This window comes from Grus americana, chromosome 3 (assembly GCF_028858705.1).
Source record: "Grus americana isolate bGruAme1 chromosome 3, bGruAme1.mat, whole genome shotgun sequence".
Lineage (NCBI taxonomy): Eukaryota > Metazoa > Chordata > Aves > Gruiformes > Gruidae > Grus > Grus americana.
The window spans coordinates 7850611-7868127 of NC_072854.1; the positions used below are offsets into that span (position 1 = coordinate 7850611).

Below are 17517 nucleotides of genomic sequence, written 5' to 3' on the forward strand. Positions count from 1 at the left end.
TGCCCTGTCCCCATAATTACTGAAGTTTCTCACATGGGAAATGTCTGCCTGAAGGGCCTCCTACCCAAGCTGCCACGTCCATCTGTATGCTTGCTCTCACCACCTCTTCTGAAGCAGCACAGTGGGTCGGTAACACTGACCAAGGACATACCACAGTTTTTCTCACAGTTAAGACCAGTGACATGGTCCAAACTGCTGAACCATGGCAGGACATTTCTGCCACAGCCTGGCAGCCGGGGAGCAACAGAGAAGAGCAGACTGACTGCACTGCTTGATCTCAGAGAGTGCTGAAGTCACGCATTTGAAGCATCCATGAGAAAGGCTGAAGTGATGCTCAGAGACACACATTTCATACACCCACCACGTTTCCCAAGCTATGCCAGGGTTACCCTGCTTCTTTCACTGCTCTCCAATGAATACCAGCAAAGCCGCACCCTGCGCTCCGGTGGCCAAATGTCCACCACTACAAGAGGTGGGGAGCAGAGATATGTATCTAGATACAGGTCACAGGAAAGTGCAGTCATGTTTGCCAGTCAAAGTCTGTCCCCTTTCACTCCCACAAGTTTTGTAAAAGTAGGACAACACCATCCTGGGAGCAACAATGCATGCAGGTTTATGGAAATCTGAAACAGAGAGACATCCAACAGGAGGTTTTCCACACTGCAATTGTTCTCTAAACCATAAGAACATCAAAATGCTTGGGTTTATCACTTCTTTAAGAAGAATGCCATGATTTACTTCTGTCCAGCACAATCACATGGGCCTGGAATTTGATTTCTTGTTTATTTGGTTTTCACATTTTGAAGGATTTTGCTGTTTGAGGGGAGAAATATGTGTCTGATGATCACAAAATCCAGCTCAGAGACATGCCTGAGATCATGATTTTGAAAAGGAGCCATGGCCACATTCAAAGGATGAGGCAGATTTCACCCACTGAAAAGCAAAGCATGCCATTATGTGCTCTGAAGCGTGACTCATTTCCTGATGCAGTTAGGCTATGACTAGGAAAGTTAAGGTCAGATTAAGAGATCATTAATGCCTTTTGTAGTGGACTTTGGAACCAGGACCACAATGCCAGAATAAGGCTGCAGAGGCCTTTGAAGGAGATATCCTCTTGGAAATACATCATGGGGCTTTGTTTGGTTTGTCCCTGGATTTTTGAGTTATGTAGCTCCTGTTTCACCGCATTGCTTTGGTTTCCCTCAAATCCCCATGAGAATAAGCTTCTTTCCAGTCTCTTTACAAGAAAAGTGATAAAACAATATCAGCTTTGTGGTTAGAAGATTCATAAGGCTTTGCATGGATAGCCTTGCTACTTCTTGCTACATCATTTCAAACAAAAACAAAGAAACCAAGAGAAAAAAAATTTCAACCTTCCTGCCACACCTGCCAAATGAAGCAACAGCCAGGCAGGAGCTCAGCCCCTGATGCTCCTGCATTTCTCTCTCTGCTCTTCAAGGTGCTGTACATCAGCCATGCTATAGCAACTATACAAAACGCCATAGTGACTCCATCTCAAATGCCATCTATCAGATTCAGCGTGCTGCAGTTACACACAAGGAGTGACCCACAGACCTGTTGTTGTCTGAGGACACAGCCAGGACCTCCTCTACTACATGCTCAGACATCTACTCAGCAGATTCAAAATAAAATTTCCTCTTCCATGTGGATGTAGAAAGGAATGTAAAGAGAGAGACTGAGCTGATCCTAGCAACAACTATATAAGCAAAAGCCTCAAGCAAATATTTTCAAATATATCAGCTACAAATGACCAAAATGTCATCATTGGAAGAGACAGTCCTGGTGGTGTTTTCATACCACAGAGCTCAGAGAGGAACATTTTCTCCTCTGTTGCAAAATAAGATGATTAGTCAAGAAGGAGTACAGTGTCTGCTCAACACTGACATAAGCTCCCAACTGAGAGCTCCAACTGTTTGCATTTTTTTTTTCCAATTAATAATATTTTGTTAGGAAAATGTTGCAATGTTCACCAGAAGATTTTGGGAGCGATTTTCTACTAACATCGTGGATGAGTATGGATTGGTGATTGTCTTATTCTACTGCACAAAATGAAATACAGAACAAAGTAATAAGGATCCAGCTGATAACCACAACTTTGCTGCAGTCAAATGAAACAGCAGGATGCTAACATTCAGGATGTAAGCATCCACTGAGTGCATTGATTCCATCGCCAGGGTTTCCTGCCTTGCAGAGGCAGTGTTGAATGGGTTAACAAAATACCATTTTCATGTTTTCTGCTTTTTCTATCAAGCCAGTGAGTAGAAAAAGAGACAGAATTAAACACTCAGGTGATCCACAGAGCTCTCCCTTGTTGACCAAATAAGAATCACCATAAGCCAACTGGAAGCTCAGCAACTTTTTATGCACGATTACAAGTTTTGTCCTTCTTTACAGACCACTGTTCATTAAACACATATCCCAATGAGAGCTGAAGTAAGAGAATTTTGTCACTCACCACAGGTGTAGATGACATTAAGATGCTTTCGGATGCCTGGGTAACAAGGATCTCCAAATTCATAGGTGCTGGCATATATGCTGCAACTTCTTTTCCCATGACAGCGCTTGATCATGAGTTGGAGAGCAATAGCTGACTGACACTCTAAAAAGGAAAAAGGATACCTATTTGTGAATATTTGTCCAGTCACATCAGAAATTGCCTAAAAAAATTTACCAGATGCAGACTGTGAGAGCACATACATATGACCTTTCCATGAGTATTTAAAAATCTTTGTGTTTACATTGGAAGGTGTATCTGACTCTCAAACGCCTCTAATAAATAGTAAATTGATGAAAGGAAAGTACCAAAAAGACCGATGAAGAATCAGAAACCCCCATACATCTGTAGAAATAAGGCTGCAAATAAAAGATGGCTTGCTTTCAAAGGGAAAAGGCTATCCGTAATAAAATTAATTCCTTCTCATCTGGCATTTATTCTATAAAGGTCTGAAAGGACTCTAAGACAGGTATCAGCATCCTCATTTTAACAGATGGAGAAACAGAGTCATAGAAAAGACACTAACAACAGCAAATCAGTGCAGAGCATGGGAAAAAAGACTCAGATCTTAGGATCTCACTCCAATGTATTTATCCAGAAACACTACAAGCTTCCCCATAAACTAAGAGACTGTCATAGGAACAGAAAATACATTAATACTATAGTTACAATATTCATATGGAATTCCTGTAGATTTATTTAGCTGTCTGATAATGCAATCGATCACAGTAACATGCAAAGTTATGAGCAAATTCCCATCTCACAGATATAAGGGAGATGGACATTGTAATCTTGTTTGGGGAAGGGTAAAATTTATTTGATTTGGGTGTGTTGATTTTTTCCAGGTTTTGCTTGTTTCCTTTTAAGGAGAAGAGATAGGGAGAGTTTAGATAGGCTTTTTTAGCCTTTGTTATGTCCAAAAGAGTTGTCTCAAGTCACCATCTCTGGCCTTCTGCAGACAGAGGTGATCAGTGTCCCTGTCTGCTCTTAGATGTATTTCTGAGTCTAATGAGGGTTACTATGAGGTCAAATAATTATAATGTTACCATCTACCGTCTAAGTAGAAATATTTTGTTAAAGCTGTTTATTCCTTGCAAGTAGGAATGTCATATACAGGACTTTAAAATATGCAAAGCTCCAAAAGTAAATATTTACAGCTTCCTGAGGAGGGGAAGTGGAGAGGGAGGTGCTGAGCTCTTCTCCCTGGGATCCAGTGACAGGACACATGGGAATGGCTCAAAGCTGCACCAGGGGATGTTTAGACTGGACATGAGGAAGCATTTCTTTGCCAAGAGGGTGGTCAAACACTGGAACAGGCTTCCTAGAGAGGAGGTCAATGCCCCAAGCCTCGCAGTGTTTAAGAGACATTTGGACAATTCCCTTAATAACATGCTTTAACTTTTGGTCAGTCCTGAAACACTCAGGCAGCTGGACTAGATGGTCATTGTAGGTCCCTTCCAACTGAATTAGTCTAGTCTAGTCTAGTCTAGTCTATTTTCTCAAGTATTATTTTCCATCAGATGGTTTGCGCCTGCTTTCTCAGCGAAGAGAAGAGACAAGCTCTTGAACTTTTAGGTGCTAGACAGTTTGCTTTGACTGTCCCATCAGGGCCAAGCACAAGGGGAAGTTGACAAGAAGCCATTTCTTCAACATAAAGCTGTTGCTAAAAGCAACAGGAAAGCTACAGCGAAAAGAATGCAAACCCCTTTTGGTCACTAATCAGGAGGTAGGGAAAGGGAAAATGAACCCCAAAAGGTATTGAATGCTAGAACCAGCACAACAGCAAAAGCCGTGAGAGACACAGGAAAGCCACAGAAAACTAAGCCTAAAGGGCAACACGTCTTTTTTCTCAAATCAAAGGCAGCTTTTTATTTCACATGCTGCAAATGACAAAAGGGCCTCAAGTGAGCATTTTCATACTGAACCACCCAAACTTCCTTAGGGGACTTTTGATCCAACAAGTATCAGTGGTTCCAGTGAAAACATCTGGCATACAGCAATCCTGCTTTATTGTCTTTTTGTCAAATGTCCAGTTAGAGAAACTCATCAAATCTAAGCATTGCACAGGATTTCATGGTGGGTGCATATTCTTTTTATCTGGTATTGTTCTCACAAAACAGACATCATCCCATGGCTGCCTGCACAGGGGCCTCGCCCCCCCAGCACGGGAGCACACTACCTCTGCGGGAGGGTGGGAAATTACCCATTACTGGTCCTGTCAGGCACAGCATGTCTTCTGCATACATCATCATCAGAGATGGTCAACCTTTGGGACACTCCTCTTGTAAGAATGAGCAGTAACAAACTGCAGACTCTGCCCTCCACCTTAACACACTGGATTGACTCTTCAGGTGCCAGATCTGTAGATTCAGCACATCATTGAAAACACTTCTAGGAGATTTATCTGACATATACCCCTGCACTAACATCACCAGCTTTTCTAGACATTACCAGTCAGGTCTTGGTATTGATGATCTCCTTCCTCCCACACACTTCTGAGCAGGCTACCATCTCCATCTGAATTAACTTTAGTAGCATCATGTGCACTAGGAGAACAAACAGGGCTCAAATCCAGACACACCATTATCCCCCGTGTTTAAGTGCTACCCTATTCCTTAACATGATTTTGCCAACTAGCATTACCCCAAACAGGTAATAGAGTCTGAGATATAACAGGGCTATTCCCTATCATCAGTTTGCAGAAGGCCTCTGGATATTTTAGATGGAAAGGAGAGGAGCAGGAGTACATGGTAGAGGGTTTAGCTGCATGGACATGAGGTCGGCCAGCCACAGGGCCAGACAGCAGGCTCTTTCTCATTGCATTCGGTACAGAGTAGCTGATGTGTAGACAGAAAGTGGGCATAATCCTGATGCTACCTTTATCAGGTAGTAGCTGTATCTTTTTTTCTCCACAGGATAGGACAGCCTTGCCCACTGAAAACATGCCATACTGCCCTACAGACAGCTGTGGGACCCTGCTCTAGCTCCTTCCCCAGCCCCACTACCAACGCAGATGTAGCTTGAGTTATAACATCCAAGCAGAGAGCTTCTTCCATGTAGGTCCGTCTGCCAGAGCAGGTCCTAACAGTGCAATCCCTACTTGTATTTTAAGAGTGCCCAGGCCCAGCCTATGCTGTTCAGCTACATGTTCACTGGAAAATGAACACTTACCCTGGCTCTGAGGCCAACTGTGGTGAAACAGCCCACATCCATGCCATTAAACACTCTTATCCTCTAAAACAGAGTGGTGATACCCAGTTCCTGTCGTATAACCAACCTCACACCATCTTCTGGACTGCCTGCGAGAGTGTTAGCTAGGCCAAGGCAATGAACCATGCCATGGACCATGCTACAGTTTAACAGTACAGAACATCTATTTCCAGTATTTGTGTCCAGGCCCTGGCACTGCTAGTTTACCATGTAAACATGGTAAACATGTATACATGTAGTCCTAGATACCCAGCTTCTTTAGGCACAGACCAGGCCTCCATATTCACAAATATCAGCAGTGAAATCCCCAGCTCTCCAATTGCCAGGCTGCTTCAGCTCAACCTGCACTAGCTAAAATGTGCAGAAGAGCAGAATAGACTCTGTATGCTTCAATTACAGGTGGGGATGAAATCCCCTAGCATAGAAAGCAAGGCACCTAGATTTTTAAAGCCTCTTTTACGTGGACTTTTTGCAAACCTTAATATTGAAAATACATCCAGAACAAAAGTCACCTGTTGGGACTGAAGCACATAAACCATACAATAATTTAGTTGGAAGCAATATCTGGAGCCCATCCAGTAAAACCTCCTGCTCAAAGCAAAGCCAGCTTTGAAGTTGCATCAGGTTGCTCAGAAATTTGCCCAGGCAAGTTTTGAAAATCTCCACAGATAAATATTCCCCAAACTCCTTGGGCACCTGTTCCAGGGCTAAACCACTCTCCAGGTGAAGAATTTTTCCTTGTATGTAATCAAATTTCCATTGCTGCAATTGTGTTCATTGCTTTTGGTGTTTGGGTTTTTTCTGTGCATTTCCTAGAACAGTTTTCTGTAAAGCCACCTATTAAGTAGTAGAAAACAGCAGTAAGATCCCACCCTGAGCCTTCCATTCTTGAGACTGAACAAACCCTGGTCCCTCCGCATTTCCCCATATGCAGTTCCCTGACCAGCTTGGTGGCCCTTCACTGGACTTGCTCCAGTTTTTCAACATATCTCTTTATCTGGGGAGCCCCAAACTGGACACTCCAGTACACCAGTTAAGTGGAGTACTGGAACGCCAAATAGAGTAAATAAACTCTCTGCTTGATGTGGTTACAATATTCTTACTAATAAAGTCCACTATCCACTTAGCCACCATTGCCACAGGACCACACCGTGGATTCATGTTCAACTTCTTGTCCACCAAGACCCATTGATCCTTTTTCTGCAGAGCTGCTTTCTAGCCAGCTGGTCCCTAGGCTGTGCTGTTGCAGAGGATTATTGCAGAGGTGCAGAACTTTGCACTTGCCTTAGATGAACTTCAAAAGATTTCATAAGGTTTCTCTAGCTCACTGAGTTTAATTGAGGTCCCTACCCCCTGCTGTAACTACTGTCCTGTCCAATTTGGTACCACCTACAAACCCTGTCCCATTATCCAGGTCGTTACTGAAGATGTTAAGCAATATTGATCTCTGACTGCTTGTAAGTGGCTGCCCGTTTGACTTCAATATAGCATTGTGGAGGTTTCTTGTAGTATTCCATTTCGTTGGCTTTTGTAGCAAACAGCTACAATTTAGGCAAGTCTTTACTATTGCCACTGACCTCCAAACCTTAATGAACACCAAAATCTGGTGAATGCAGGAGTAGCAGAAAGTCATCTCAAGTACCCATGTTACAAGATCCAGCTAAACTCTACTGACAACACCAGGCTCCCACATGGTAAATCCAAATACTCTTATTTTCCCCAAGGCAAGGCCTGAGCCATTCTCTTGGAATCAGTCATATTCTTCCAGCCCTGAAAAAAACAAATGGCTCTATGGACAAAATTTGACAAAGTATTTGCTTCAAAGACTTCCCTTTGGTCACAGCATGGAATTCTCCCTGTTTTTTCCTTCACACAATTTCTAAGCACAAGTGCCTGGTGCATTCCCATAAATGCCAGGGCAAGCAGCCAGCAGTACTTTGAGGGAGGACTACACAGATACTGAAATTAGCTTGGTCTCCCCTCTTGCTTTTTTTGATCTGTCAACATGTTCGTCCTCTACATAAGCCATTGAACTGAAAAATGTAAGAGCAGCAATCAAAACCTCCAAATGGGACCATCTCCCTTATACACTTCAAAGGATTTGTGATAAGGAGGTCATTTAGCTGGATGCCAAAATGTCATATTTATTCCCTCACTAACCAGCACTGAAGATGTCAATAATACATCTGAGAGATGGCTGAGTGATAGATGAGGCTACAGCACCCTCATAAGTCACAGTCACCACCATGTCATTCAGAGCTCTAGAAGTGACAACACGGTATTTTCTTTTACCCCTTGTCTCAGGAGTATAAAAACAGTCAACATCACTCCTGTTGGCTGTTACGAAGTGCATTTAGGTAATTTAACTTCCAGATGTAAACAAGTCCTTAGGGAGCTGGGTTGAAGTGAGATCTCCAAGTATATGAGTACCTCTTCAGGAGGTGATTCCAGGTCAGAAGTCTTTCCCTCCATGTGCCCATTCCCAGAGCTCAGAGAGGCAAGAAAACAAAGGTTCTCTTATCCATAAATCGTGCAGTTAGCCTCTCAAAAAGAAGCAGGGAAGCCAAGCCCAGCAATGTGGTAGAGCAGAGTTGGGCTGTGGTCCCCTTCAGCTGCCCAAATTCACATTTTCCAGGTCTTCAGAAGTGGGAGACTAGATGTGGCACTCTAATTGCACCAGATGGCACGCTCACTCAGGGCAACATCTCCTTTCTTTTGCTGCTTGTTTGCTTGCTAAATGCAAACTGTGAATGTTATATGAAATATCATCCTGACATCAATGACAAACAGGTGATCCCATGTGTCAGAGATACGGGAAGGACACTCACAAATGCCAACATCATATCACTAAGTCTGAGGTAAGTACAGCTAAGCAGAGCCAGGCCCCTGCCAAGAACCTTTTAAAGCCCACAAAGCTCAAATCCCACAGCGGAGCAATAAAAACTTCTTTAAGACCTCACAGATGATCGAGAGCCCACTTACACAGGTTGGGTCAGAGTTACCCTCAGCTTTCATTAGTATCAGATTGCTTCAGTACACTGCCAAAGAGCAAATACAAATCCTGCCAACGGTGAAACTTCCACACGTGAAATTGTTTAAAGATACCAGCTGTGCTTTTGGAATATGGTATTTTAAACTAAAGTTTGGGGTTAGGGGACAGCGGGATCAGCTAGTTTTATCCTCTTTACTCATGGCCCCATTCTCTAGAAGTTGCACGTCCCTCCAGCCTTGCTCCTGTTGCAAGGCAAATTCCCTTTCACAGGATCACTCCACAAATGCAGACTGCTGGCCAGTTTAACTTCATAACTCTCAGTCTAAGCCCTCAGTAGTTAATTCATCTTATCAGTTGCATTTAATATGATAATACTCCCTGATCTACTGTCCTTATCAGCCCATCCTCTGCCAGGGTAAAAACCAAAATCAGATGGCAACAAAGCCACATGGGAGGACTTTACCAGCTGCAGCTTGCATACAGCATTGGCTTTAAAACTGGAATCAGTCTCAGTGATGTAATGTCCATATCATCAAGCTCACCACAATGAATGGGTTTTAGTCAGTTTAAGGCTGCTTCCCAGCATGACTATTTCTTTATTACCTCTTCCTGGTGAAAAAAAGAAATTGGAGCCAATGCCTATTAATCACATCCGTTACTTTGGTTACTCACTGTTACTTGTTTTTCTCCAATAAGGGTGACACATCCAAAACTGAAATCCAACACATACGTTGCTGCTTTTTATTGCAAAACCTATCTGGGTTTGAAAGAATGTTGCCAAACAGTTTAATTTTTGCATTACAGTAACTCTTAGAGGCTCTGGTGGAGATCTGGGCATCTTCCAAGGAAGCAGTCATCACAGATGGATCCACAAACAGATTTAGACACCTCATTTTGAGAGAGGTGACTAATCCCACAGTGAAGTTGGGCATATACCAGATGCCCAAGAACATCTGTGCATCTGTTAACCTCGTTATCAGACTCAGCTGCCACATCCATGTTGAGCCTGCAAGGGCAGGTTCCTCCACAGATGAGGCAGGTTGTCCAGAGCAAGCAGGACCACGTACACCTGAACATGTGAATATGTTAGCATGCTGTAAGGATGTCAGGTAGTGGTTTTCCACAGGCTGCCTGTGGGACTGGAAAGGCAGCAGGGCACAGAGCACATCCCTGTATTGACCATTCTGTCAGACTATAGAGAAAGCCAATTCTTCCTCTTCTTCGCAGACCTCAGGATCACAGGACTGTTGGCTAGCAGGGCATTTTCTCTTTCTCACTGCTCACTTTAATAATTATTCTTTCATCTGAGGATCAGATCTCTTTTCCATCATTAATCCTGATAGCCTCTATTGCATGTTAGTCCTGTATGCCCTTATTTCACGAGTCACTTGTGTGCACTTGAAAAGAAGAAAAACAGAGCCTGAGAAGAAAACTCCACCCATTTGTCAGAGGATGCACTAAGTCTGTGAATTTAGCACAAAAAATGGGAGCACTCATTCTACTTTTTCAAACAACAGCATATAAGATCTTGAAGTATCAACAGGACCAAATGATTGGCTGTAATTAAAGGATTCAGAGAATTGCTGCCTAAAGTACTATTTCCAGCAGTGCGTGTGAAGTGATTAGGAACTGGAACAGGACTGGTGGTGCCTGATCAAGAGAGAAATTCTGTGGCATGCTTTGGGTCAGTGTAAAGGCATCAGAAGCAGACCTACGTCTGGAATTACAACAGCCAGAAGAGCCCCAGCTTTCCTTGCTATCTGTGGAGGAGCAGGTGAAAGGAATGAGCTAAGATAAAAATTCCCTTGAGGGAAGTCATTTACAAACAAGTGACAGCTCTAGGAGGAAACTCCTCCCAAGCAGAGGACAGGATTTTTCTCCAAAACTTGCAACATTATTTCTTGCTAAAGAATAAAACAGAAAAAGTTACTTGCTGAGAGCTATGAAGCAGGGTGGACAGAATGAAAGATGGAAGATGCAGAAGTCAATTAACTAAGAAGAGAGAAATTCAGTTCCTGCAAAGAAAGCTGACAGATGTCTGAATCAGTGCTGTGGTTATCTACTCATCTGCCAAAAAAGAAATCAAATTTTGATGGAATGGCCAAAAGGACATCAGCAGGAAGAAAGCAACTCCAATCTTGCAGGTGAGGCAGTTGCCTAAATTCCTTCACGTTTTACCTAGGAGTGACTTGAAACCACCTCATTCTGCAAGGGAATCTCTATCATAAACAGGAGGGAAGAAAGTCCTCCTGCTCTTGGACAGTTTTGCATTTATTTTAAAGATGCTCCATTAGCTGTGGTTGATATGAAGTTCAGCTCTTTCATAAAGCAACAGCTACTGGAGGTGTCTGAGCCTCTGCTTCAGCTGCTAAGTTAGCCAAAATCAGCCATCCACCATGAGCAGTACATCAAATCCCAGGCATTTTCAGCTTAGCCTGTGCCCATCAAGTTTTATGTTCTCTTTAAAAGTCAGTGCAGAAGACAGTTAATAAAGATGGGCTTTGTCCACTTTCTCTCTACAGTAAGCAGCCTGGGAAGGTAATTTGTTTATCAGTGTAGCACTGTCACATGGTTTCAGATGGATGCAACAGAAAAAAACTGGATTTCTCTTCCTTGCAGTGGCACAAAAGCCTCTAAAGAGGACACAAGAAGTGAGTTGGGTTTAGAACCACAGGGGCTATGGAAGATAAGAAGGAGAAAACCAAATTACAGATACTTAGCCTGTAAGACCAACCAATGTAAAGACCAACCAAGAAAAACAAAAGACTACCCTTAAATGAGAAAAGATGCAGAAGCAGATGCGTAAAGAGGAAAGCTCAGGAAGCAGATACCCAAAACAATTAACAGACTGCTGGTTTGGAAGCCAGAACAGAACAGGCTTCAGAAAACCTGCACAGCAGATCTGTTCCAAGCACAAGAAAACCCTCTTCAAGTAGGAAAATAAAAGAAATTAATTCATTAGAAGAGATTGTTAAAAGCACTTCTGAGCTGTAAGCACAGGCTCGGGAGAATTTTTGCATGATAAGCCACTGGACTGTGGAAAAGGATTTGCAGTCAGGAATGGTGGGCTTTGACCCACACATTAGCTCTGGTTTCTCAGGTCCCTGCTCACCAGCTGTGGTACAAGTATTACCTGATGCTGTGCAAAACAGTCAGAAAGATGCTCCAAGTTCTCATGGTCAACACTGAGGCCAAGAAGAGTCTACCTCCCCCACAACAGCATCAGTCCCAGCATGCTGTTTCTTTTTCTGTAAGCTTTTACGTTTGAGGGACTTTCTATTTGGTTTTTGCTTTGGCAGTGCCAGGTACTTTGTTATCATGTCCAGCTGGGTTTCTGATATAAATTGCCATCATCATTATTACGAATAGCAGCAGGGAACTTCGCGTTGGTGCAGCAGGATATAGCATCTACGTCTTGCACAATGTCACTGAAAACAGCTGGCTAAAAAAGAAATCTACATCCAATCATTAGAAGGATGTGCAGAGAAGGCCAGCTTGACATTAAAAATTACGTTTAATGAAAGAGGGAGAAAAATTACTCACCACACACTTCATAAAACTTTGGAAACTTCAGCAGTAGGCCAGAAAAGAGAAAATGATCTTTAAACAAGTTATTCACATCTACAGACTGCAACTGAAGGATCGATTGCAGGTTTAATTACAAATGCTATAGTTACATTTAGAAACATTGGTTTATTAACATGAACTCAAATCATCTTATCACCTTCATATCTGGAACCAGACCTCATATAAAACATATGAGGCTCCAGTTTTGCAGAGACTGACTCAGAGTGTTTAAAGTTGACCAAATTAATAACATTTTGCAGGTTTGGGGGCTAAAGTGAAAATCTGAGGACAGCTTCAAACTTGGCTCCAAGAAGTCTCAAAGAACAAAGCAGTTTTGGTCTGGCAATGACAGGGAAATTTTATCATTTAATTTGCAGCAGAGTTGATTGTGGACCATAAGGCATTCAAGATACAGCAAAGAAGCTAAAAGCTCTTCCTTCACTCAGTAGAAGTTGATGAGGCATTGGGCAACGTGGTCTAGTGGAGGGTGTCCCTGCCCACAGCAGGGGGGTTGGAACTAGATGATCTTTGAGGTCCCTTCCAACCCAAACCATTCTATGATTCTATGATAAATTAGTGATGGTGCCTTCAATGCATCTTCTGCTCTGTGAAGTTCCTGAGTTCATTTTTCCTTCCTATTCATTACAGCCCAACAAAAGTATTTTCCTGAACACGGGTACAGTTCAACAAGTGCCTACACCTAGGCTGAACTTTGGAAGCTGTGGGACTGGCCCACTTTTTTTAAGAGACTATCCGGCTAACACAATCTGCAAGTCACTTCTTGCCCTTAGTTCCTAAAATAAAGCACAGTGTGCTTGCAACCTCACAGGTTTCACATTACCTTTGTTTTTCAGGTTCAGCATTCACCATTGTAGTAATTTTGTAATATTCTTGAGTGACATCTGAATTATTTTGAGAGGAACTTTATCAGTTCTGAACAAGTTACACTGGTTTTCATTGAGAGTAACTGCATGGAAATAAATTGAGATGCTATACATTTAAATCTCTTAAATTCTGCCCTTTTATTATTAGGATTATATTCTGGATTTGCTTTTAACTAACAGTTGGGCAATAGGCATCTTTTATAAGATCAGCTACTCAAGAAGCTGATACTACTGATACAAATACCCACTTTACTTGCTCAAATATCATACCAATATCATCACAGAGCTTGCTAGTGCTATTTAAATTACTACTTTCAGAATTTTAATTTACAACCACTGCATGGGGTCATACTCCACTGTAAACAACTTTTTTAAAACCAAGTTGAACCTCAGCTTTGAGAAAGATCTTGCCCAGAAGCAAATTTGAATGGATTTTTTCATTTTAAAAAAAAAAAAAAAGCAATTGTGTGCATATAAAAACAACTTCATATAAATCATTTTTATGACTCTATGGAATCCAACAATAGTTCTAGTTTTCTAGAAACAGCTGTAAAGTGATTTTAATTACCTCCTGGTGTTTTGAGAGAAAAAGTGAAACACGCAAAGTATCTCAAATTGAAAAACAACTTTCTGAAAGCAGGCTTTGTCCCACTTTAAGTTAGTGTTCGAAATGGGAATTTCATTTCAATTTACATTTAATAAGGTATTATATGTGAATTAAACAGCAACTGATATTTATTTAGCCTTCAAACTTGGATACTTGCAGGGTTTATTACATACAAGCAGACTGGCCTCTAAAAACATGTTCCTAATCATGAGGTATACACATAATAAAGTCGTTTCTGCACCGAACGTAAATGAAATGTACGTAGAGTCGCACCTACAGACAGGCGCGCTCTGGAAGCCTGGTGTGCACATTAGAGAAGAAAGACGCGGTCTGACTCCCTCCCACATCTGCTCCTCATCCCACAAACCCAGCCTTGCAGCCATTTCAAAGACTGTCATCTCCTGTATGGTGAAACCAGGACGTAGCATGAGACCGTTTCAGCCACGAGCACTCATACCTGCTGAAGGATGGCCGTGCTACATGGCATTACCTGATCAGCAGAGATTTCAGCAGATACCCCATCTCCTCCTGCTGCCCCGGTCCCCAACTGCCTCCCCGCTCTGTGCCAGAGGTTACTACCCCTCGTTGCTCCAGCTCCACAGCTTGGAGGCCTTTTATTTTCAAGCGTTTTGCTTAAGACTGAGATTAGAGCAGAGTCACAAACTCGTACTGATGGACACGCAGGATGGAAAATGGTCACGGATGGCGCAGCAGAAGAGAGCTAGCAATGCACAGCTGGAGGAGCAGCAGTCTCTTAAAATCAGCTCTTGTGTTGGCAGGAACAGAAACATGTACCATGGAATAAAATGGATTTTTTTTTACTGCATGTATCTCATATTTATTCATATGCTAGATCTGATCACAGATAAACTAGAAGGGTCCATTATTTATATGGTGTAATAAATATTTACGTGAGGGACTGTGAAGGCTCTGGTTCAAGTCATATATACATCTGCATTAAGTGGAGGAAATCAGAACAAACTGGGTTGGATCACCTGCTGTCACTGCATTAAAATGAAAAATTCCAAAGAATGAGCACCTAAAGCACAGGATCCTCTGCTGAACTCATTCCTCTGCTCTTTTGTTATCAGATCCAATGAGTTAGAGAGTGCCACCGACCATCTGAGTTTCCTCAGGGCTTTCTAAACACATCCATTTTCCTTCTGCTGAGGGACAGGAGAGAACATGTATGTTAGGTTACAAGGACATTTCACTTCTTAGCAAACTACTCAGCTGAACCCACACACCACGACCTGAAGTCGGGCTTTGGAGCCAGAGTTCCCACAATCTTGTGCTGACTTGGAAATGAAGCCCAGGTTCCTTCTGCCCAGATGAGGAGTGAAATTGCTGTGGCCTCTTTGTGTGATGGAGAGAGACAGGGTCCTTGAGAAGGAGACCTGAATCCTGATGCTAGAGGTCAGCTGAACATGTCCATCTCATTCCCTGTGGTTCTGGGAGGTAGCTACCATAAAAATGTATATGTGAGTATGTCAAGTGCACTGAATATGATCAAGGAGATCGCTCCCCTAAATGATAAAAAGGGTAATTGCTTTACATCCCAGTTCTTCCTCCTCAGCCTCCTAATTAGATCATTACCTTGCACTCAGATACAAGTAGGAAAAGGCCAATTTTTAAATTGGCTTCTCTTGCTATAAACAAGTCACTCAGAACTGCAGGCAGAGGCAGCTGTAACAGCATGATAAAGTAGCAAAGGGCTCACTGGGCTGAGAGATATTAATGGTTTGTTGCCTGCAAATAACCCTTTCCCCAGAGACCACCCTATGCTCTGCGTATTGTCCCTGCACATGCTGGCAGCAAAATGGAGGGTTTATTAAGAGACTTACAAATAAGGTCAAATTCCTTTAGGAGCTCTTCAGAGTTCCCAAGGCATTCAAAGAGGGGTCCAGCTGTTTACAGAGGTTTCCCATTACGGTCAGAGACACAAGTTTCAGCATGTTTCCAGTTAAAAGAGGATCTTGGCAGATTTTCTCTTTAACATGAGAGGGATAGGATGGAGTTCTTCACAATAACTTTCCCTTCACAGATGCTAAGCACATTCGTATAGACATTAGACAGAGAGAAAGAATGCGTCTGGCACAGCACAGTGTGTGAAGTCTGACTTGGGGATCTTACATCACCCAAAAGCAGCACAACGATGGCTGGGTTATGCAGGTGTTAAAGGGCTGCAGCATCACAATACCTCGGGCCCCTCCACCTGAGCACCTAACGTACCTCATGTCCCTGCGGAATCCAAGAAACCCACCATTAGTGGATTTTATCTCCTCAACACTCCTACAGGAGTACAAGGTCTTGTTTTTCAAGGCAGAAAACACAAATTAAATTATTTGTTCCCTTACCTTACGGCAGAGTCAGAAATATGTGTGTGTGTGTATATATATATATACACACAATGCTTTATTAGGCCACCCCTACTCCCCATCTTAGACCTCAGTTCTTCAAAAGCCTCATCTGTAGAAGCTGCAGATTTCTAAATTCAACCCAAATGTGCATTTTGTTCACAGAAAAAAAGGAATAAAATTATCTATCAATCAGAACTGTTTTTCATTAGGAGAGGAAGAAAAGATACCCTTCCCCACCTTTGCGGCAAGTATGAGTTCTTCACTCATCAAGTCACTCATGCTGCCTGAATAAAAATAATCGCTGCAAACTTAGCTAGGACCTACTTCCCAGGAAAAGGCCGTTTGCCAAGGCTCAGACTTGACACAAATCATCAGTCCCGTGAAATTCAAACAGAATAAATCTTCCACGTGCAGAACATAGCTGGGTTCTGCCTTACGGGAACTGGATGCTGCCGCGAAGTCGTGAGTCATACAGTCATATTTGTAAGATCAGCTCGTTGCAACTGTCTGGTATCAAAGGCAGTCATGGAGCAGCCCTCCCCGTATTGCAGGCTGCGGAAACGTGCAGGGAAATACTCTCTAGCTAGAGAAAGCTTTGATTTATAAGCCATGATGTTTTTACCTGCTCCTGAAGGAACAGAGTTGCCTGCTGGGCTAGGCAAGCCCGTGGCAGGAGTACGGTTTCTGGAGCAGGTTGGGGGACTCTGCGTGCCGCTCCCACAATTGCTAGTGGCAGCTGGGAGCACAACCCCCTCACTTCAGTGCTGCAAACATATGCATGACTATTATTTCTTGCAGCGTGCCATAGGGAAGCAGGGTGTGAATGTGCTTTTTGCTGATTTGGATTGCAGATGGATCCTACACTGGTTTCTCCTGTGGGGCCAAAAGAGGAGCGATAATCACAGGCACAACTCACCTCCCCCTTCCCTGCATCACTAGAGCTCTGTCCCGTTGGGTCAGCTCGCACGGATTAGATGAAAGGAAGGTAGGGCAAGCTCACGATAAGCAGAGACTGCCTGCAGCACTGGCAGCATCATGCCGAGCATCACGCCGAGCGAGCTGTTGCTGAACACACTTAGCAGACCTGGCATTGCTCCATGGTGAGTGCCTCACCGTTCATCCCCAGCCCCACAGGGTGTGCAGTTCCACTGCCTCCCATCCCATTTCCTAGTGCCACATACCCTGCTCTCAGTCAGTACAAGTTTCAGGACTTTGTGTCTCAGCAAAGAATAGTAAAATTTTACTCTTTGTGGCTTCACATAGAGTTTTGTTTCAAGCTGACATTCAAGAGCAGGTCCTGGTGCTAGTACCTTGTCACAGTACGTGCCTGTTTCTGCCCTCTCAGCAAGGACAACAGAGTGGTGTGCTCAGGTCTATGCTAG

General features: G+C 43.0%; 1 protein-coding gene across 1 annotated transcript in view; it reads right to left on the reverse strand.

Annotated features, from left to right (window-relative positions):
• The window catches only part of EVA1A (eva-1 homolog A, regulator of programmed cell death), a 216022-nt gene that overhangs the window by 103904 nt on the left and 94601 nt on the right, over positions 1–17517 (reverse strand). Inside the window, exon 5 of the mRNA XM_054822432.1 lies at positions 2477–2620. Coding sequence (XP_054678407.1) covers positions 2477–2620 — 144 coding nt within the window. The remainder of the gene's footprint in view (positions 1–2476; positions 2621–17517) is intronic.